Genomic DNA, 23022 nt, shown 5'->3' with positions numbered 1-23022 from the left:
CTTCTTGCAGGGGCAAACTCCACTTCACATCCACAGACTGACTCTGAATCCAGGCTGTAAGCCAGTGCCCCACCTAGACACTGAGGTCCCCCTATCCCCACGAGCCATCTGAGCAACACATGCCTCTGGTGTCCAGGAGGACCAAGCGGTGGCTGCCGAGAAGCCTATTTCCCAATGGCACCTTTCATTAATTCCTTCATCTCTTCGTTCGTTCGTTCGTTCGTTCATTCAACAAACTTCATCAGGCACAGTGCTGGGCACCTAGTAAGACATGGCCCTGCTGACAATTTAGACCAACGATTCTTAATTTGGGGGCAGAATCCTAGGTCTCCAGGTGCCAAGGAGACCTATCCCAGGTTCTCTCCTCTGCGTCTGCAGGCAACTCATAAAGTCAAGGGCAGAGTGACCAGCGAAGCTACCTAAGACAAGGCTTCTATTTAGTCCTCATCACCCTTCTGCCAAAACCCAAGGGTTTTGCCGTGTTTTCCCTAAGCCCAGGGAACCGTGGCTGTAGAAGCCCCAAACACAGATGAATACTCCCAGTTTGGCGGCCTGAGCCACACAGCCCAACTCCCTCACCTGGGGGAAGACCAAGGACAGGCCCTCCCGGCCTGGTGAGCCACACAGCACAGCTGTGCCCTGGGACACCCACGTCTTCTTCTGGAGAAGGCGAGGCCATTACCTGCCACCAGCCCCGCCAGCTCCTTCTCTCAGCAATCTCCCACGCCTACGGTTTGGCTGCCTGACACCAGCCCGTGCCAGGCAGGAGGAGAAGCCGAGAACTGCTGGGAAATCATCATCTGTGCTCCAGAGACCAAAGGAAAAAAACAAAAACAAAAACAAAAAACTCTATGGATTTCTTAGCTGTGGAAAAAACTGTAGGACCCAAGTGCCGCTGATGTAGGATGATTTTCGTACGTATAAAATTATATAAGAGTCTGTGTCGGTTTCACGGGCCTCATGTGCCCGTTACCTTTCGAAAGAGCTGCAGCTTCTTAAAAAAAAAAGAAGAAGAAGAAGAACTGCAGCTTCTAAGGAAATCACTCCTTTTTAGAAAACAAAATTTTTACTAAATGCTTTGGAGCACAGGGTCCAAGGAATACTTAAGTGTGCCCAGGCAAACTTGTGGGCAGCAGTGCTTAAGAGGCTAGTGTTAGGTCCTGTCCTCACTGGAAATAAAAACAAAAACATGAAAACAAAAACTCCTGGTTGTGCCAGATAATCTGGTGAACCATGAGGGCAGAGGAATATGGAGAAACAACGCGTTTTTACAGTTTGGTTTAGTCGGGGTATTGAGAGCAGTGAGAAAACAGCGTGGAGCACAGCCCAGATGTGATAGAACCCCCTAAAGGGAAGAAAGAACACAAGCAGCTGAAAGGAAAACTGGAGTGACACGTTTTGAGATGGCCTCAGGACAAATAGGAGAAGCTAGGCGGGGAGCAAGGCAAACATGAACTTTCAGGGTCTCAGAGATGCACCTCTGCCAGAAAGGACATTGGAGCAGTTGTGAAGAACAGCTCTATTCTGAGCAGTCAGTTAAACTCTTGTATTGTTTCAGAGATCAAGCTATTTAATAACGCATTTAAAACTGGTTAGCTAGTTGCAAGAAGAGTCTCATTTACTCCCAAAACAATCTGCGGGAGAGGATTGAACCCACCTTGGAATGCCTCCCTGACCCATGCAGGGTTGCCCGTGACCTGAGCGCCATCTAGTGGCCAAGCAAACCTCTTTCTCACATTCCCTTTAAAACCTTCATAGTGACCCTGAAAAAGATCAAGGCCAACATCACCAACAGAAATGAAGACTGACTGGGGGGAGAGGGATCTAAACTCTCCCTCGGGCAGCTAATAGCAGGCACAGGTGTAGCCTCATGAAATAGTAGCCACCAGGAAACAGTCAGAAGGTCATTTTGTGCTTCTACGAGGGTCTGCCCCTGGATTCTAAAGCCAGAGACAGCACCAATCAGAAAACTAGAGAAGATTCCTTCCATACCAGGAGTTTCGATCTGCAAGGGGTCCAGAATGCCCTCCCTTCCACCCCACCCTCATGATGCACTGACCCTCAAGTCTTTCTACCTGCACATCCAAAATAGCCATTCTCAAAAATTATCTGAACAGCATCGGAGAAGTGGGATGACTGTTTCCACAGTCAGTGTGGGTAGGAGGCTGGAGCAGGAAGGGCCCTCACAGCAGTGTCTTATGGATGGCAGTTTTTATGTGTTCCACCGATTAAAGGTACCAATGATGAAATCAGAATGCCAGAGAGCAATTGGATATTAAAGCTACCTGAGGACACCTGGAATTTCACTGCACAATTCTTTAGTTTCATGTGTGTTTGAATTTTCTATAATTAAAAGGTGGTTTTTTTTTAATGTTTCAGAGAATGTAGAAGAAGGGGATTGCTCAACTTTAAGAGTACCAGATGGAATCTTCCAGAAACTGGACACATTAACCTGTGCTCCAGGTAAAGATTTGTCAAGGTGAATGGACAGAGAACAATGCACCCCGTCTGTAGAAAGGCACCAGCACTGACCAGGTCTTGCCAGAGAGTGAATAAAGGAGAAAGGCAGAATCACAGAGTGCTGACCAAGGTAGAGAAGCAGCATCTGTAAGATTCCAGACAGCATTCACCTGAAGGTCTCCAGAAATGATTTGGAATTCTCAACAGAGTGCAAGAAGACATAGGCATTGTGAAGCAAAACAAAACTTTTGGGAGAGAACCAACCGAAAAGAAAATGAAAAATATAAAAGGAATGACAGAGGGGAACGGAGGCGGGACAAGAAACTCAAAATGCGATGGCCAATTTTAAACTACATGGAAAGCAGTAAGGAGAACTGGTACAGGGGAGAAAGATCAGATTAGTGATGCAGAAAGCCAATAATAATGATACTACACAGCAAAGTTACTTTACTTTAGGTTTTCATGCATACCAGACACTCTAAGAATGTTACATTTATAATCTCACTGGATCTTTACAACAGCCTCATGAGGCCGGGCCTGGCGAGAGGGGAGGAGTGACTCACTCAGCTACAAAGAAGCAGAATTGGGACCCAAGCTGCCTGGTTCCAGAGTTCCTGCTCTTATCCCCTACCCCACCCTGCTTTCAGCTGCTCCTGTTCCAATGTTAGAATAAATTCCTCTTCAACTCAGATTTAAGAATTCACCACGACTCAGATAAAATTCACTGAAAAGAGTCCCGCACTTGGCTAGATCAAAGTAACTTAACTGTAAGAAAAAAAGATGCGTTCCTACAAGCAGCATCTAGTTAGAAAAATCAAATCAGGCTGCTCTCAGAAAGTGCACCTGAATAAATGCAAAATAGACTAAATATTTAAATGTAAAAAAAAATTTTAAATAGAGTTAAATATAACCTTGGGGTTTGCTGAAGGCCTTCCTAAGCATGACATATGGGACAAAAACCGTATCATTATGTAGATAAGAGATTTTGAAAATAAGCACAAGAAGTTAATTAGAAAGCGTTAAAGGAAACAACAAAATAAGCTGAAGAGAGGTAAAGAGTAAAAAGATGAGAGAAGACAAAATTTAAAAAGAAAAAATTAGAAAATTAAGAAAAAATATTAGAATTGATAAATAAATCCAAAAGTTGATTCTTTGAAACAAAGTTCGGGGGTAGGGGACTTGTAACAAAGCTAAGCAAGAAAAAAAGAAAGAAAACTCAAACACATAACATTAGAAATAAGAAAAGGGAAAACACCATAGGTAGAGAGAATTGTTTAAATTATAAAAGATTGCTCTATACAACACTATGTAAATAAATTAGAAGAGTTTGACATAGTGAACACTTTTGTATGGAAAAAAATCATCAAAATTGACTATAGTAAAAGTAAGAAGCTAAAAATAACAATGGTCACAGGAGAAACTGAGAAGTTTTTAAAGAGCTAGTACTATACCCACTCAAAAAGGGCACCTAGCCCATCTGGTTTTATGGGTGAATTCTTTCAAACCCTCAAAAGACTATATTCTTATGTTATATAAACTTCTCCAGATGTTAGAAAAGACTTTAAATCTTTCCAATTAATTTTATAGAGCCAGCATAACCCAGATACCAAAACCTAAGAAATAACAAGCAGACATACCAATTAAAGATAATAGAAAATCAAGAAACAGGCCCAAGAAACACATTTAAGAATTTGGTAGTGGATAAAGGTGGCATTCCAAAATATAGGGAAAAGATTATTTAATATACAGTGTTGGTATTACCAAAGAACAACTGTGAAATAAGTAATGTTAGATCCTTGCCTTATTTGCTAAGGAAAAGGTTAACAGATTTAGCTACATAAGAATTTTAAATATCTACACATCAAATTCTATTACATGGTAAAATAAAACAGACAAGAATTATTTACCACATATACAACAGGGGAGAAGTTAACATCCATATATATACAGAACTCTTACAAAACAGTGAGAAAAAAACAAACATACTATCAGAAATATGAACCAAGACAATGAATAGGCGATTTATAATAGAATAAAATACATAATAAATACATAAGTAATATGTAAATATAAAACAACTATTAAAATATTTTTAAAGTTGCATTCATCAACTTAACCATCTATTGATGAAATGAAGATTAAGACAACGATGAAATTCAACCATCAAATTAACAAAGTTCTTTTTTAACATTATTTTATCCTGTGTTGGCGAAAGTAGAGCAAAATAAGCCTATGTGAGTGATTAGAGGGTACATTAGTTCAGTCTTTTGAAGGGCAATTTTGATATATACAAATAGCTTTAAAATGTACAAATCCTGGGACACCTGGGTGGCTCAGCTGGTTAAGGGTCCAACTCTTGATTTTGGCTCAGGTCATGATCTCACAGTTCGTGTGATTGAGCCCCGTGTTGGGCTCTGTGCTGACAGCATGGAGCCTGCTTGGGATTTTCTCTCTCTCTCTCTCTCTCTCTCTCTCTCTCTCTCTCTCTCTCTTTCTCTCTCTCTCTGTCTCCCTCCCTCTCTCTCTATCCCTCCCCTGCTCACACACACACACTCTCTCTCTCAAATAATAGATAAGTAAGCTTTTCAAAAAATTTACAAATCCTTTGATACAGCAATTCCACTTCTAGGTATTCATCCAAAAAACATCATGAATTGTATAAAAGATTCATCTACAAAAATATTCAATATAAAATTAGTTTTTTATAATGTAGAAAAATTAGAAAACCTGAATACTCATCATTAACTAGTTAATGTGAATTAAGATACATTCACACAGTGGAAAATGGGTATTCATTTAAAATGCTATTGTACAATATTTAATAACATGAATAAACATGTATGTTATATTGCCAAGCAACAAAAAGCAGTTTTCAAAATAGTTGTTTCAAAACAGTTTTTAATGCACACACACCTGGGTATACATACAGACACATTCATGTACATATGCATACATACACACAAAAAACTCCCAGAATATTAATAACTAGCTCTTATCTGGGGGGGTAAGTATATGGGTAATTTTATGGGCAAATTTTATATTCTTCTTCATTAATTATTTTTTAAATTTTACAAAATGATCATGGCCTACTTTTTCACTGACCAATGAAAGCTATTTCGAAATAGAAACTCCTAGAACACAGTTGGCCAACACAGAACCTGATGCACAGAATGGCTGCAGCCACCCATGTTATCGGCAGGAGGGAATTATCCTCTCTATACCATTCAGTGGTGTATCCCACCCGCCAAGGTGTAGAGAATCCTAAGTGTCTGTAAGGCCATCTTTCTCATTGGCCACGCCCTTCTTCATGACAAATGGGCTGCAAAGGCCTCATAATTAATATTCCCTTTTCTGCACTCTCAAAACTACAGGTATAAGACAGGTAGGGGTAGATCAGGGGAGAGTGTGGAGGACCAGAGGACAGAACAAGGGAGGGAAACTTACCTTCTATTTCTCCTCCAGGGGCAGAGATTTTCGACATACTCAGGTAGGTGGTGGCCACGATGTCATTGTGGGTGAGGCGGTCCCTAGAATAAGAGGGCAGAGAGGGCCTGAACACAGGAGGGGGACTGCACGCCACAGCCCACCCAGGAAGGGGAGGGTTATACATCTTTATGGGTCTCAGTCTTCATACTGGGTATGTTACTGAGGCCTGGTAATCCTAGGGAAGAAGAGACTGGAAAGGAAGTGTTGCTCAAGACTCCTCTGAGGGAACTAGTCCATCTGGCCAACCACCAGCATCCCATCAGCCAACCAACACTGGGCTGCCAGCCTGGATGTCTGGAGAGACATCTGCAGGTTGAAAGGAAAGAGGCCAGAGGCAGGAAGGAGGGCAGGAGAGCAGGAGGCTGCTCTGGGAACCAGACCCCCAGACCCAGGTTGAGCAAGGTTCTAGAAGCTCAGGAAACATCCAGGCCAGGAGAAAATGGGGCATCCCAACAAGAAGCTATCTCCAAGGCCACAGTCTTAAATTAGTTTATATTAGCTTGTATTAAATTAGCTTATATTAGCTAATGCAGGATTACTTTTTGTATCTGACTTTATATGTGACGAGGCACTTTCAACCTCCTTTATCTCAAAGGATCCTCTCAACAGCCTTGAAGAACTAGTACTTTTATTATCCTCTCCATTGCACAGATGAGAAAATTGAGGCTCGGAGGTGGAAGGTCCTTGCCCAAGGTCAGCCTGGGAGGGAGGGGCAGAGCCAGAACTGAAACCCTGGTGCCTGACTCCTGATCCAGTGCTCCTGCCATGGTACATGCACAGGGGCCTGTCCCTGTCCTGCTTCCTCGGAGGAAGGCTTCTCCCTTCCCTAACCAGCATGGGGGACTATAGGTAGAAGTTTGAGCAGACTGACTATAACGAGTCCATTAGCCAACAACGTCCCATGCAGACCCTCCCTCTGGGTCCCACCCCTGCCCCCTTGACAATAACATAGAGAATAGCTGGCATTTATCAAGCACCTACTGAAAGTCAAGCATTGTGCTAACATCGTCATATGAATTAGCTCGAACCCTCACTCAGTAGCTCGAACCCTCACTCAGCCCCATGAGGCAAGTACTCATGAAGATCTCAATGAGGAAACTGAGGTTGCCAACATGGCAAAACTAGGATTTGAGCCAGATACACCTGACATGGGAAGCAGAGCTTTGATTGCAGTCACCCACTGCTTCCTTGTCAGGCTAGACCAAGAGTCCTCAATCCAGTGATTTCGACCCCCAGGGACATTTAGCAAGGTCTGGAGATAGTTTTGAATGGGGACAGGGAGCAAGAGAGAGATGCCATGGTTGCCACCAAACACCTTACAATGCATAGGACAGTCTTGTCCAGTAAGGAATTTTTTGGTCCAAAACGCCATAGTGCTAAGTTGAGAAATGCTGGACTGGGCAAGACCTATCTCCTTCCTGAAATTTCCCAGGACCCATGTTCCTTGGAGCCCTGTAGGCTCTCTCTCCCTCCTATGGGTACCTAGGCCATAGACAGCTTCAGAAAATGACACACCCAAGCCCCATTGTGAAAGACACGCTTGGGCAAGGCTATTATTCTATTTCTCTTTTCAGTGCTATACCCATCAGATACCTGATCTCTACTGCTCCTTTCCTTCCTCTTTGCACTTCCCAGATTGGTGATTAAGCTTTGATTTTAAAGTTTTCCACCCGGGTGGGGACTAACCAACAAGAATGGATTGTCAGCAGAGATCTTCATCATTTTTCCTGATGAAGGATGGTGATAAGCCCTGGGAAGTAAGAACTTCCTGACACATCTTACAGTGAGATCATCAACAGCAGATAACTGGTAACTGCCTTCATGACCGGCCCCTGGAAAAGACCAGCACTTAGAGAGGAGAATGAAATTTCTGACCTCTGGTCTTATCTGAACTGTGTGAGAAAGGAGACAGATTCTGTTTTTATGGGGTAGAAGTAACTTCTTGAATTTTTGTTCTTTAACAAAAAAGAAAACATGAAAGGATTGAACAGAAGATTAAGTTACAAGGAAAAGGCCATGTGGACCATATCATATTTCCAGGGCTCAGGTGATAACAAAATTTATCTGAGTTTTCTGGGAAGAAAGCACTTTTCTGGACAGGAACTTGCAGCAGCAGAACACTTTCTGGCCAAGAGTTGGGTTTTGGGGCTTGGGGTTGCTTTTGGAAAATACAGCAAGTCTGAAAATAGACTCACAACAAAAATGCCGCTTCAACCCAAACCAGAGATGCAACCACCGGATTCCGTAATGTGTTTGGATTGTACAGTATGCTGATGCCTTCGACACAGCTCACACGGACCCCGGCAAGGCCCACCCACCACACACAACACAACCACACCCATGCGCACATGCACGCAAGAGTCCACAGGCACAGACACACACAGACGCGTACGGCCAATCAGCCCCCGTCACCACAACACACTCAGGTGCGCACACACATCGTGAGCGGAGATACAGAGGTGGTTCTGGGGACACGGAGCACATCTCTCCCCCAGACCGCTTGCCCACGGAACATACCTGCGGTCAGGGCCCTAGAGGCCTCTCCCTCCTGGCCCTCCTGGCTGCTGCTTTCCTCTCTAATTCCCACAAGCTGTTTTCTCTAGGCCTAGGGAACTGGCGCACACTTTAATGGTTCTGTGGCCTGGGGGTTTTCCCTGGTCTCTCATTACCCTCCTGGCTGGGGGTACCATGGCCTGAGACCAAAGGAGAACACGCTGGGAACCGCACGGCCAAGACTTTTTGGGGGCAGAAAGAGGACAACTCTCTTTTTGGAAAGCCTCATGTCTGGAAGGTCCCAGAGCTCATGCATGTGGACCCCTAATAGCCCTCCAGGTGTGACAGAGATCACCTTAACACAGTGGGAAGCAGAGAGCCCAGTGGTTAAGAACACAGGCTTTGGGAGCAGCAGGCTTGGGTTGGATCCCAGCCTCAGCTGCTTCCCAGCTGTCACTTTAGATAGATCACCCCCTCATCTATAAAGTAACCAGGAATAGAGCTGAGGATCACATGATGTCACGCATGTAAAATACTTGCTGGGCACAGGACCTGGCACACAGTAAGTGCTCATTCCACATTAACAGCCCACAGCGGGCATGGTAGGGGGAGGGTCACAGCCCATCCTCCCAGAAGCCCTACTCTTTCCAGCTTCCTTGCTTTTGCTTATGATCCTCTTTTCACTGGAATGCCTTCACCCTGGACTTATCAAAATCCTACCTCCTCCAGGAAGTCTTCCTGACAACCCCCTGCCCTAGGGGATCTCAGGCTTCTGGAGATCTCTCTGCTCTACCTGGCTGCCCTCTGTACCTTGGAGTAGGGCTGTGAGTAAGCTTCCCAAGAATAGCCCACGACCTCTCCTTCTCTGGCCTCCCAGCAGAGGAAACTCCCTTATCTGAAAAAGACTCTCCCACTATGTGTTCTCAACTGAGGAAAACTGAAGGACCCAGTGAACCCTGACAATAGTCACCCCAAAGACTCCAAGACTCAGCACTCACCAGTCTATGACGCGAATCCTCATTTTTTCACACATAGAGGGAAACTGAGGAGGGAAGAGAGACATGGTGGAGTGGGATCCTTTTAAAGAAGGAGAAGTCCAGGGGCGCCTGGGTGGCACCGTCGGTTAAGCGTCCGACTTCAGCCAGGTCACGATCTCGCGGTCCGGGAGTTCGAGCCCCGCGTCAGGCTCTGGGCTGATGGCTCGGAGCCTGGAGCCTGTTTCCGATTCTGTGTCTCCCTCTCTCTCTGCCCCTCCCCCGTTCATGCTCTGTCTCTCTCTGTCCCAAAATAAATAAACGTTGAAAAAAAAAAAAATTTAAAAAAAAAAAAAAAAGAAGGGGAAGTCCAGGGGAGCCTGGCTAGTTCAGTCAGTAGAGCATGCAACTCTTGATCTCGGGGTTGTGAGTTCGAGCCCCATGTTGGGTATAGAGATTACTTAAAAACAAAATATTTTTTATAAAAGGGGGTGGGCATCTGGGTGGCTCAGTCAGTTAAGCATCTGACTCTTGATTTCCACTCAGGTCCTGATCTCACAGTTGTGAGATCAAGCCCCGCGTAGGGCTCTGCGCTGGGCATGGAACCTGCTTGGGATTCTCACTCTCCCTCTCCTTCTGCCCCTCCCCTGCTTTCACTCTCTCTGTGTCTCTCAAAAATAAATAAATAAACATATAAGAAGGAGGAGGAGGAGAAGCAGAAGAAGAAGAAATAGAAGAAGCAGAAGAAGCAGAAGCAGAAGCAGAAGCAGAAGCAGAAGCAGAAGAAGCAGGAAGAGGAGGAGGAGGAGAAGTCCAGGATATAAGCAGGATGCTGGGGAGGCCAGGAGCCCAGGGTCTTCTGGGATGGGCTCGAGGAGGCAAAGCTTACCATGGCAGGCAGGGTGATGCTCTGGTTCCACTGAGGGTTGGCTGTCTTCTCCAGGATCTTGCTGCAGAGCTAGAAGACAAAGAGGACAGGTGGATGGAGCTCCAAGGGAACTATGATCTCCTTGGGAGACCACCTCACCAGCCAGGGCTGCTCTCTACCATGTTGGTCACCCTTCAGGCTGGGCAGAAGATCCTAGGAACCTTAAAGGCTCAGACACAAGGAATTTGCAGAGACAAAGCTCAATGGTAAATCAGATCCAGAGCTGGAGAGTATGGGGTGGGGTAGCAAGAGAGTGCGTGGATGGGGTGGGGGTGGGGTGACAGATTGCCTGAATTCCATGGCCTTTCTACCCTTATCTCCTACCTTTGACTAGAAATCCTCCTGCCCCAACTCCCATATGTCCATGACCTTAGTGTGGGGGCCCTGAGTCTAGATGCTTTCCCAGGGGTCCCACAGCTAAACACACTAACCTCTACCAGTCAGCCCAGACCACCTGCCCTTTTGGAACACTGTGAGCCCTAAGAGATTGAAGATGGGTGAAGGAAGTGGAGGAGAAGGGGAAAGGGGAGCTAGAGGGCCAGGGCTTGGGGGCCAGGCACCAGCATCTGAGAATGAGAGAAGAATGCAGTGAACACAAAAACCCCATAAGCCACAGTCTGCTTCAGATCAGCCCTGCTCTTAAGACTGGGCTTTCCACAATCAAGAAAACTGGAAGAGGTGGAATCCAGATCCAAACCGGTGACTTGTGTGCTCTACATGTGCTAAGAATGCCCTGGGAGGGGCGCCTGGGTGGCTCAGTCGGTTAAGTGTCCGACTTCGGCTCAGGTCACGATCTCGCGGTCCGTGAGTTCGAGCCCCGCGTCAGGCTCTGGGCTGGTGGCTCAGAGCCTGGAGCCTGCTTCCGATTCTGTGTCTCACTCTCTCTCTGCCCCTCCCCCATTCATGCTCTGTCTCTCCCTGTCTCAAAAATAAAAATAAAGGTTAAAAAAAAAAATTAAAAAAAAAAAAAAAAAGAATGCCCTGGGAGGTGCCACACCCCATAGCCAGCTGCAGGGAATCACGTCCCTGCACAGGGACAGCAGGTAATCTATTTCAGATACATAGATCCTGGTAGGTTTGCATGTCCTACAGCCTTTCTCAGAGCGTTTACTGTGGGCCCTGCACTGTGCTAAGCATTTATGTGCATTATCTCATTTAATGAACATCTGATCAGGGGCTTCCATTCTTCCATTAAATGAGGGTACAGCTTCCATGAAGGCCAGGGCTTTGTTTCCACCCCTGATCCACCCAAAGTCAGCCCCTGTCCCCACCCTCCCCGCCTCCCTGTGAGAATAGCCCAGGCAAAGCTTGGAGGCAAGGATGGGTGCCAGGATTTGCTCCTTGTGTCAGCAAAGAAAGGAGTAAGGAAAGAAAAGAGACCGACAATTTCACGGGCAGAGGGTGAATGAAAGTTCAAAGGGTTGAACACATGGAAAGATACTCAACCTCCCTCATAAGAAAAGAAACACAAATAAAACCAAGACACCATTTGTCACCCATCAGATTCATAAAACTCTAAAATCCGACAGCCCTCTGGTGGCAAGGCTACGGGGAGACTCCTTTCTCATATTGTGCTGGCGGAAGAAAAAAATATCTCAACCTTCTAGAGGGCAACTGCCCACTATCCATCCAAATTGCAAGTGTAAAAACCCTTTAACCTACCAGTTCTACCTCTAGACATTCATCGTACAGAAATACTTGCATACGTGCAGAATGACATATGTAATGAAGTGATTCACTGCACACAGCTTGAAGTATCAAGGGTACGGAACAACCCACGTGTCCACCAACAGAGGGCGGGTTACCTAAACAGCAGTCTGTCCGCACAACGGGCTGCTGTGCAGCTCTGAAGAATGAGGACTGCTCTGTGATACAAAACAATTTCCAAGTTATATTATTAACTGAGAAAAGGGAAGTACTGAGGATGTAACGCACTACATGATGACTATAGAAAACATGGCCGTATGGTATGTTTGGAAGTTGTTACGACAGTAGCTCCTAAGAGTTCTCATCACAAGGAAAAAACATTTTTTCTGTCTTTTTTTTTTTTTTTTGTATTTTGTATCTATATGAGAGATGGATGTTAACTAAACTTAGGATAATCACTTTGCAGTTTGTAACTCAAGTCATCATGCTGTACATTTTAAATTTATACCGTGCTGTATGTCAATATCTTAGTAAAAGTTGGAGGGGGAGAAAAATTAAAAAGCAAAGTGCAGAGCAGTGAGTATAACATACAACCACGTGTGTTAAGAGAATAGCACGTAAGGATTTGTAGTCTGATTTGTTTGCACACGCATAACGAAACCAGAATGATGCAAAAGCATCTAACAGCAATGCTTCCCTCTGCCAGGGAGAGAGTGATGGGTGGATGGGTGTGGGGCAAGAGGAAGAGATTTCATGATGGCTGCTACGTAGAGGATGATAGATAGATAGATGATAGATAGATAGATAGATAGATAGATAGATAGATAGGGTCTCCACAATAAATATATTACCTAACCCAAATATTTGATGACCAAAATTTTTAAATAAAAGGAAAAGAAAGGACTCTAACCGGACACAGCTGAGAGATCCTGTCGATACCGTGCCTCAGCTCCCTGGTACAAGAAGGCACAGGAGCGATGTGTGTGCTCCCCACACTCTCAGGAGCAATGCCCCCAGGGCCTGCTTCAGCTTTGGCCCCAAGTTGCTGAAGACACCCTCCACAGCAGGTGTTTCCACCTGGCCACCCTGGGCTGTGGGTCTGGGAGCCTGAACATAGCAGGTCTCCCCGCTACACCCAGGCCGGCATTGCCTCTGGCCCTGGAAGACCCCAACAGCCTTCCCACACTCTGCTCCATTCCCCACACACTCAGCCGAGCCAGCACCGAGCTTCCTCCCCCTCTTTCTTCCCCTCTTCCTCTTCCTCCTCCTTTGTCTCTAAGCCTTTTTTCTGTTTTACCCTCCTTCACTTCCTGATAGAGTGTAATTCATATGACCGTTCTGGAGGGCTATTTGGCCATCTGTATCAAATACTGAAAAATAAGCATGCCCTCTGCCCAGTTCTAGAAACTTCTCTATAGAAAAAACAATCTGAGTATGAAGAAAGATTCCTGCACACTGATTTGTCACAGAGATGTTCATAAAAGATGAAACTAGTAGGGGCGCCTGGGTGGCGCAGTCGGTTAAGCGTCCGACTTCAGCCAGGTCACGATCTCGCGGTCCGTGAGTTCGAGCCCCGCTTCAGGCTCTGGGCTGATGGCTCAGAGCCTGGAGCCTGTTTCCGATTCTGTGTCTCCCTCTCTCTCTGCCCCTCCCCCGTTCATGCTCTGTCTCTCTCTGTCCCAAAAATAAATAAACGTTGAAAAAAAAAATTAAAAAAAAAAAAAGATGAAACTAGCAACTACAACAAAAAAGTTATCCCAAAATAGGTTATGTCAAATGTCATATGTCAAAAAAGTTATCCCAAATGTTATGTCACAATCATAATGGAATATTATACAGTCTTCAAAAATTTATTTCAAAGGCTGTTTAATAGCCTAAGAAAATACTAGACTATAAAAATAGTTTACCAAGCTGAGTAGATAGAATTGATTCTTGTTGTTGATGGTAGTTACATATTCTATAAATCACCGAGAACATTGAATTTGTGAATATTAAACCACTGTTCTGAGGGAAATACAGGGTTAGGCTCCTATCAGCCTCTATCATAACAGTTTTCTCAACTAATCAATACATAATCTTGTGTTATGTGTGTTTCTGTTTAAGGATTCTTATTTAATATATACTGTTGTGGGGCACCTGGGTGGCCCAATTGGTTAAGTGTCGAACTTTGGCTCAGGTCATGATCTCGCAGTCCATGGGTTCGTGCGCTTAGTCAGGCTCTATGCTGACAGCTCAGAGCCTAGAGCGTGCTTCAGATTCTGTGTCTCCCACTCTCTCTGCCTCTCCCCTGCTCGCGCTGTGTGTCTCTCTCTCAAAAATAAATAAAAGTTAAAAAAATTCATATATGGGAATGCAAGCTGGTGCAGCCACTCTGGAAAACAGTATGGAGGTTCCTCAAAAAACTAAAAATAGAACTACCCTATGACCCAGCAATTACACTACTAGGCATTTATCCACGGATAGAGGTGCACTGTTTTGAAGGGACACATGCACCCCCATGTTTATAGCAGCACTATCAACAATAGCCAAAGTATGGAAAGGGCCCAAATGTCCATCAATGGATGAATGGATAAAGAAGATGTGGTGTGTGTGTGTGTGTGTGTGTGTATATATATATATGTATGTATATATATATATATATATATATACATATATATACATATATATATATATATATATATATATATATATATATATATGCAATGGCCAAAGTATGGAAACAATAGCCAAAGTATGGAAATGTCCATCAATGGATGAATGGATAAAGAAGATGTGATATATATATATATATATACATACATATATATATATGTACATACATATATATATATATATATATATACACACACACACAATAGAGTATTACTCAGCAATCAAAAAGAATGAAATCTTGCCATTTGCAACTACGTGGATGGAACTGGAGGGTATTATGCTAAGTGAAATTAGAGAAAGACAAAAATCATATGACTTCACTCATATGAGGACTTTAAGAGACAAAACAGATGAACATAAGGAAAGGGAAACAAAAATAATATGAAAACAGGGAGGAGGACAAAACAGAAGAGACTCATAAATATGGAGAACAAACTGAGAGTTACTGGAGGGGTTGTGGGAGGGGGGATGGGCTAAATGGGTAAGGGCCATTAAGGAATCTACTCTTGAAATCATTGTTTCACTATATGCTAACTAATTTGGATGTAAATTTAAAAAATTTTTTTTAAAAAACAGAAGTTGAAAAGAACATTTGTAACTTACTATAACCTAAAATTGTTTAATAGTTTCTCTGATATTATACAGCTTTTATATAGGAATTAGATAAGAACATAGCAATAAAATTGCTGGTAATATATAATATGAAGCAAATATCTAATAAACACTAAAAAAAGAAAAATATCACCTAATAATTTATGGGTGGTCTACCAAAGAATTTTACAAAATAGGGGCACCTGGGTGGCTCAGTCGGTTGGGCGTCCAACTTCAGCTCAGGTCACGATCTCGTGGTTTGTGAGTTCGAGCCCCGCATCAGGCTCTGTGCACAGAGCCTGGAGCCTGCTTCGGATCCTGTGTCTCCCCGTCTCTCTGCCCCTCCCATGCTCATGCTCTGTGTCTCTCTGTCTCTCCATAATCAACATTAAAAAAAAAAAAAGAATTTTACAAAATAGTGAGCTATCTGACACCAAAATTACACAGCCAGATGTGGTGTTGTTTCTTGATTTAATCAGAAAGCCATCCTGACATTTGTCAATAAAAAGCATGAATGGTCATTTAAAAAAAAATTCATATATACTGTTGATTCATTAGCACTGAACTCACAAAAAAAAAAAATTGAACTCGCAGTCAGCGTCACTGTAACTCATGCCTGAATGCAGCTTATCTAACATATCTTTACTCTATAAGGTACAGCCAGCCTTTTTACACAGAGGAACGCTTGAGCGCTACACTACAGCACTACACTAGGGGAGCATTTTAAACAGTCAACTCACCAATAAAGCACACAAAAATGTGAAAAACACAACACCAGGCAGACCAAGAAAAGGACACTTAATTACAGGATGAGAACTGAGACAAAAAGGCAGGGTCACATTGTTCCAAATCAGCTGGCAACATGGGCCTCAGTCATACTGCACAGACCACAAATGATCATGAAGCAGCATGACTATAAATTTTAGGATTACAAATAGGGGCACCTGGGTAGCTCAGTCGGTTAAACATCCAACTCTTGGTTTCAGCTCAGGTCATGATCTCACGGTTTGTGAGTTCGAGCCCCACGTCGGGCTCCACGCGGACAGGTCGGAGCCTGCCTGGGATTCTCTCTCTCCCTCTCTCTCTGCCCCTCCTCTGCTCTCTCTCTCAAAATAAATAAGTTAAAAAAAATTTTTTTTCTAGCGAGTAGGTGAATTTGCAAATATCCACAAATAATGAAAATCAACTCTGAATCCAATTTTTTTCCAGTGGGGGAGTGGAGGTTTGGGAGTGAAAGCACTAGAGAGAAAAACACGCTACAAGGAAATACCCACAAATGTTAACAGTGGTTATCTCCAGAGTGATGTGGGGTACAGAAATATGGTTAATTCTTTTCATTTTCTTTTATTTTCTGTGATTTTGTTTCAATTTTTTTATAATTGGTAGGTTTTTTTCTTGAGTTCAGAAAAAAAATTCCTTGAAAATCTCCCACCCTGCCCCCCAAGTGCCTTTCCTTTCCTTCTCACATACTACCAAGAATGTGTGTGTGTGTGTGTGTGTGTGTGTGTGTAAAATCAGGTATGGTTCACATCTTGAATAATAGTGCCGCCAAGTGTCCATAAGTGGAAGTGCAATGAGACCCAGACTGGGGTGAGTGGGCACACAGAGGGCAAAAACTCCAGGACTCCAGATTAGGATGTAGTGAGAAAAAGTGACATACTGGCAGGGTAAGAGAGAGGGACAGAAAGAATGAGACAGGCAGTTCAGATAGCTGGAGGAGAGAGAGGGTGAGACAGAGGCCTGGGGACTGCCAGGGGTGTCCAACAGGCTGAAGCTTTCAAAAGGGAGGGTCTCAACTGCCTCCGCCACAATAAGCCTCTTCCTTCTGGGGGCTTCTTGCAGAAGCCCAGTCACCAATCAGCTTTATATATAGCCCCTTGCTTTGGCCAGGTCCCCTACCTCCATCACATCCCAAGAACATGTGCACCTACCTAGAAAAACCCCCAGGGACAGCCAAGGGCATCTCAGAACAGAAGACCTTGGGAGGTCAAGGTGCCTGTGTGGACCCAGGAGCAGCCAGGAGCCCCAGAACTCTGAAACTCAGCTCCAAAAAAAGCCATTAAATTTGAAGGCAGGTCAGTCTCGGTTCTCACCACCATCAAAGCACCCTACCATTTGGAGGAAAGTGGAATAAAAACAATCTTGAGATGTGACCTTCCTTATCTGTCAAATTCGGAAATTAATCCCAGTCTTTGGAAGAAGTGTCCCACAGGCCTATCCAGCCACACCTTTCCCCTTCCTTCTTGCCTTCATTTATTCTGTTACAGTCCTTCCTGTGGCCAAGTACAGGGCATCAGACCCTGATCCCAAACCCACACTAACACAGCATTTGGGTGAGGACCCACAGTGAGCATTTACACCTCTGCGTGAAAGAGTTTAAAATCGGAGTTACCTCTCCCACATACATTTTCACTGAGACCCTGAGTTAGGCTCAGGATGGAGAAGCCAGCTTGAAGGGGCCCCCAATGGCCAACTTGAGGACAGTTCATACATCCAACACAGTCATGACGGATTTTAACACACTGAATTAATAAAAAGTATTGAGGTCTATAAGTAATGCTCAAAAGGGCCAAGGAGGAGGAAAGCTCTTCTTTCCAGAAAAACACTAGCTTGTAAAGAGAGAAGGAATGATAATGAGAAAATCACCACTTTGCAACCCCAAGTAAATAACTTATTCCGGCAAGGAGGTCAATGGCTGCATGGACCATTAGGTAAGAAGCTGCTGGGAAACAAGATACACAGTGCCAAGACATCGCCCACAGTTACTTGCAAAGTACAAAAGGGAGCATGTCGTTTGACAAGAGGGTGTTCTGGAGACACTATCTCAAGCAAATGATCAGACAATCATCACCAATGGTGGGACAACCTCACCTCTCTTTCTGTTATGATGCAGTACGATGTACACAACATCACGTGTGACACATTCTTGCCGAAATACTGAATCTGAATCTAGTCTGGCCTCAACACCTAATTTCCAGTTTGTAGGAAATACAGGGCCAGAGGAACAAGTTAAACAACACCAGAAGGAAACAATCAGACAGATCCAGAACATGGACAAACGGCCTGGACTCTTCAAAAAAATCAGTATCATGGGGTAAGAAAAACTGTTTGTCTGGGTGGGGGCGGGGGGATGGTTAGGGGAAGGGAGGCAGGAGGGGCTGTTACAGAAGAGACTAAAATAAAGAGGCCCAAGGACCAAATGCAGAGCGTGAATTACAGTTAGGTCTTCAATCAGCACACTAAGCCAGCTCTAAAGGAAATTTGGGGGGATGATCAGAATAAATTTAGATGAGCCAGTATGGGATAATATTAGGGAATGATTGTTGATCTCATAGGTCTGATAATATTACTGTAGCTACAAAGAATTTTGTTACAAAGAATTTTCTTTTTCTCAGGAGATGCATGCTGAAGCCTTTAGGAGTACAGCCTGCAACTAGGTTTCAAATGATTGCCCAGGCGGAAAAAAAAGTATGTATATACAGAAAGTAAATGTGACAAAATGTTAGCAAGTGCTTCATCTAAGTAGAAGTCATACCAGTACATGGGTGTTCACTGAATAACTCTTCTAACTTGATATTTTAAAATATTCAAAGTAAAGAATCAGAAAAATGTCTATCATCTACACACAGGAAAATCACTGGAAAGATGGGCACCAAAAATGAACTTTGTGTGGTGCATTATGGGTCATTTTATTTACTTTTTCCTGTAATTTTCAAAATGCATTAGTAAACACGTATGTCAGTAATAAAAAGAGAAAAGAAACAAAAGGTGGGGAGTGGATCTGGGCATCAGATGATAGGACACCTCCCTCTCCCTCCACCCCACCCCCATCCCAGGGCCTCCTTTTGTCAGTGGGATGGGCTGGCAGACCCTGCTCCTTTTCAAAATGAATCTAAGAAGAGATTACGAGAAAGGAAAATGGCAAAGTGCTGTGTGAATGGGAACCCACACCACCCTCACCTTTTGGTGTGTATTATTTTTTAAAACTTCTCTGCAATTGTCCTGTGACACCCGTGGGTTGTCTCCCCCACTCCCCACCTCTGCCTAGGGAGGGAAGGGTAAGCCCACTGCCTCGCACCCACCCTCCTGCCACCCAGCTCAGACTCTCAGCCCTTCTCAGCCTTGTTCCAATTTTCCCGCTAACATCCAAGCCATGTGACTCAACTCTCCCAACCCTGGTTCTACGGCAGGTGGCACTATCCACAAGGTTGGCACGACCTCAGAGGGCCATGACCCCACCCTTGCCAAACCCCTGTGGTTGGGACACAGAGGCTCCCTGCCAGGGCTTCTGAGAACGGGGGCAGTCTGCACCCACCTGATATGTCATTTTCCCACCATTTCCACCACAGTCTCCGCTTTGAGGTTATGGACTAAATACGATTGGGATCAGGCTCTTACCCACAAGTGGGAGAAACAGATGCTAACAACTACTGTAATGAAATGGAAAACCTGCTAAAAGAGGGCCCAGGGCACCCTAGAGCCCCGATGACTTAGCGCATCAGGCCTGGGACCTTAGGGAAGCTGAACATTAAAAGATGCTGGACTTGGGGCGGGGAGTGAAGGAAGGGCACAGCCATGTGCAAAGCCTAGAAGTGTGACCCTGAAGGGAAGGAAGAGGCAGGACAGATGAGAGGACACAAGGCCGCTGTGTGAGCAATGTAGTTTGTACGCACAGGAGGATGCAGGAAGGGAGCCCCTGGGGCTGAAACCCTGCGCGAGGCCACGCTCCAGCAGGGGCAGCAGAGCTGCATGTTCCCGGCAGGGGGCGCCATTCTCCCACTTGCACAGATACCATAGCAACTGACTTAAGCCATGGAGACCAGGTGAGAAAGTTCAGATGCACAGCACCTGATCAGCCGGATTATACGTTTGAACTTCATTGCACAAACAGGGCTGTTTTAGACTAATTATTCTGGCGGCTTTCTATGGGGAGAACCCAGAGAAGAGAATGAAACCCAAAGCTGTTGTGTGGTCCTGGGAAGAGACAACAGTGGGCACAGGGGAAGGAAGGGCCTTGGGACACGTTTGAAATCAAAAGCTAGGGTGGCATGTTTGGCATAAGGAGGTTTAAAACGAAGGAAGAATCAAGGCCCACGTCTTCTCCCTTTGATGTCGGTACCTGCTTAGGATGGAGGCTCCTGATAGAGGGCATATTGGGCAGAAGAGGACTCTTCTCCAGGGCCCGAGGGGCAGCAGATAGAGCTGTGCAGAGGCCTGTGGAGGTCTGGGGCTGAAGTGGGGGTCAGAGTTAAACAGAGCTGTGGGAGTCCTCTGTGGAAGGGTGAGGCTGAAGCCTGGGAGTGGCCCAGCTGCCAGGGAGAGCCCGCAGGATGGGCAGAGGAGGCCGCAAGAGTGCCCGCCTGCCTGGGGTGGGCTGGAGAGAGGGAGCCCGCAACAACAGCCCTGCCGCTGGGCAGGAAGGTGGGCTGCGAGGAAGAAAGGTACCAGTCATCCCTAGGGCCCCTACCAAAGTGGACTTTCTCCACTCAACTCCTGCCATGACTTTTTAAAAATAATCACTATGTTTTTATGGCTTTTTAATTTTCCCTACCTTTATGACTTCACATCTGGTTTCCATTCTATTGCTTCATTTTCTCCCAAATACTCCTCTATCTACCCACTGCCTGTCTGTCCTCACCGTGTCTATCACCTATGTACCCATCTCGGATACCCCAAGCAGACATGCCCACGTGTGTGTGCCGGGCAGCCCCAGAGAGCCAGGCCGTGATGAGTGCCTCACCGTGCATCCTCCAATCAGTCGCCCCGTGCACACCTTCTATGGGCAGCACCAAGGGCAGTGTGCCCCCTCACCTTGTCCTTTACTCTGCTCAGCACCCATCCGCAGACACACCCAGCCGTCACCCTCCGGAGAGAATCCTCCTGCTTCCTTGCTTCTTACCATTTTCCCTGCAAAGCTGACTTCCATGAAGGGATCCACCAAGTTCTTCTTGTTACTGTCAAAGCCAAAGATCTGCTTCACATTGTCCATCACGGCATCATCCACTGGGGAGAACACTCTGGTCACTGCCCGCCTGCTGTCCAACCACCAAAACCCCAGCATTCCACCTTACTGTCTCCAGACAGTCTTGGGACTCCCTGAGGGAGCGCCACCCCCTCAGCCCGGGGACTCCCGGAGCAGCAGCTCCTGAGGGCACACACTGCTTCTTTATCCTGCCCAAACAGCTTGTTCACTGGTCCCTGCTCTCAAGGGCTTTCTGTATGGACCCAAAAGATAACGGAGTGAGGACTGACTGATTGATTGATTGATTGATTAGCAATCCACATCACTAAGGGCAATTAACAATCCAGAAAAAGACTGGAAGTTGTTATAATAATATCCCATAACTGGTGGCCTGTTTCACATTTTCCTTTATGTCTCTTAGCACAGTGATTTACCTGACCTTAACCAATAAGTCACTTCTGCTTTTTTAAAAAAACAATTTTTAGTCTATGCTACTTCAAATCAATAGTTTACTGAGTTAGTTATATTATTTGCAAATGTATACACAGATAAATAGGTATGTGCACATGTATACTTATGGCATGTATAGATGTTAGTGTGTATATGAATGAGGGGAAAGGCAGGTACAGATTACATACCAGCTGCTGTCTACATGAATACAACAGATAACAATCAGCAAGTACTCATGTCCTATGTACCCACTTACTTTGTTTTATTTATATTTAAACAAGACTGCAGAGAATTAAATATAAAGCACATTCACCTTGAACAAAGCCAACATTTCTATTTCCCCAGCCCCCTGCGGGAGCTCACCAATCTCACTTCTGCCTAGTTTCAACCAATCAATGCGGAATGTTCTGAAGCATGCATTTTAATGCCCATTTAAACCCCATTACTTGCTCAAAGGCTTTCTCCTTGATTTTGGTACAATTCAGTTTGTACAGAAAGAATGCATTTCTCTTTTTAAGTCATTAGTCAAAGTTTAAGCAAAACTTCAAATAATTAGCTTTATGCAAAACTTATAAACAGGGATCTCAGTTGCAAATGCTCTCAGTGACTCTTCTATGGACAGGAATTGGCTTGATTATGCTAACACATGCTTCAAAACAGTGAGCTGCTTTGAAAACGACCCCTGTGTGCGCCCTACTCCAAACCTAATCAATACAAAACACTGGAGGTGGGGCCCAGGTGTCTGTACAACTTTAAAGGTCCCAGGAGACTCTATCGTGCGGCCCGGATTGAAACCTATGGCTCTGAAATATTCAGCATAATTCCTCCAGCAGTTCCTGAGCACACAGGGTGGGCCCAGTGCAGGGCCAGTCACTGTGAGCAACCAGGCAGTGGCCACCCTGTCACTCTTTCTTGGAAAGATGAGGACACTTCCCCAGTTGGCCAGGGACTGAGGGGTTCCCCAGGCTGTGGGACTCTCCATGCCGAAACCAGTCCCACGCAAACGGCATGATGGGTCACCAAGTGGATGGATGCTTTTCATCTGTGGAGGCACTGAGCCCTTCCAACATCTCAAAGACTGCTTCCCCAGCCCAAGGTCCCCCACTTACAATCTCCCAACCCAGGGAGGACACCAGACTCACTCTGTGGTAAGTCCTCAGCTCTGAAGACCTTCAGGCAGAAGTGGGCTCCTCGAAGGGCCACGCCAGTTGGCCTGAGCAGATTGTTTTCGATGTCCTCCTTGTCTTCAGAGGGGTCCTTTCTCTCCAGCTACAATGCAACCAAATACGCACTTGAGCACAGTATTTTCTCTCCTTCAACCAACACCCCTTAAATGGTGCGATTTGAACAAAGGTAGATCTCGCCCTGCTGCTTACTAA

At 45.1% G+C, this 23022-nt stretch overlaps 1 protein-coding gene across 26 annotated transcripts in view; it reads right to left on the bottom strand.

Annotated features, from left to right (window-relative positions):
• DYSF (dysferlin) overlaps positions 1-23022 on the bottom strand; it is a 225993-nt gene that overhangs the window by 128626 nt on the left and 74345 nt on the right. For all 26 annotated transcript variants that reach the window (XR_006703543.1, XM_045446428.1, XM_045446440.1 and 23 more), the window contains 5 exons: positions 22786-22912; positions 21131-21234; positions 10303-10371; positions 9438-9481; positions 5905-5987 (listed from right to left, as the gene is read on the bottom strand). Coding sequence is in view for 25 of the 26 variants with exons in the window: in XM_045446428.1 (XP_045302384.1) it covers positions 5905-5987; positions 9438-9481; positions 10303-10371; positions 21131-21234; positions 22786-22912 (427 nt within the window). In the remaining variant the exon portion in view is untranslated. The remainder of the gene's footprint in view (positions 1-5904; positions 5988-9437; positions 9482-10302; positions 10372-21130; positions 21235-22785; positions 22913-23022) is intronic.

This window comes from Leopardus geoffroyi, chromosome A3, assembly GCF_018350155.1.
Source record: "Leopardus geoffroyi isolate Oge1 chromosome A3, O.geoffroyi_Oge1_pat1.0, whole genome shotgun sequence".
In the NCBI taxonomy this organism is placed as follows: Eukaryota; Metazoa; Chordata; class Mammalia; order Carnivora; family Felidae; genus Leopardus; species Leopardus geoffroyi.
This window is presented reverse-complemented; position numbering and strand designations above follow the sequence as displayed.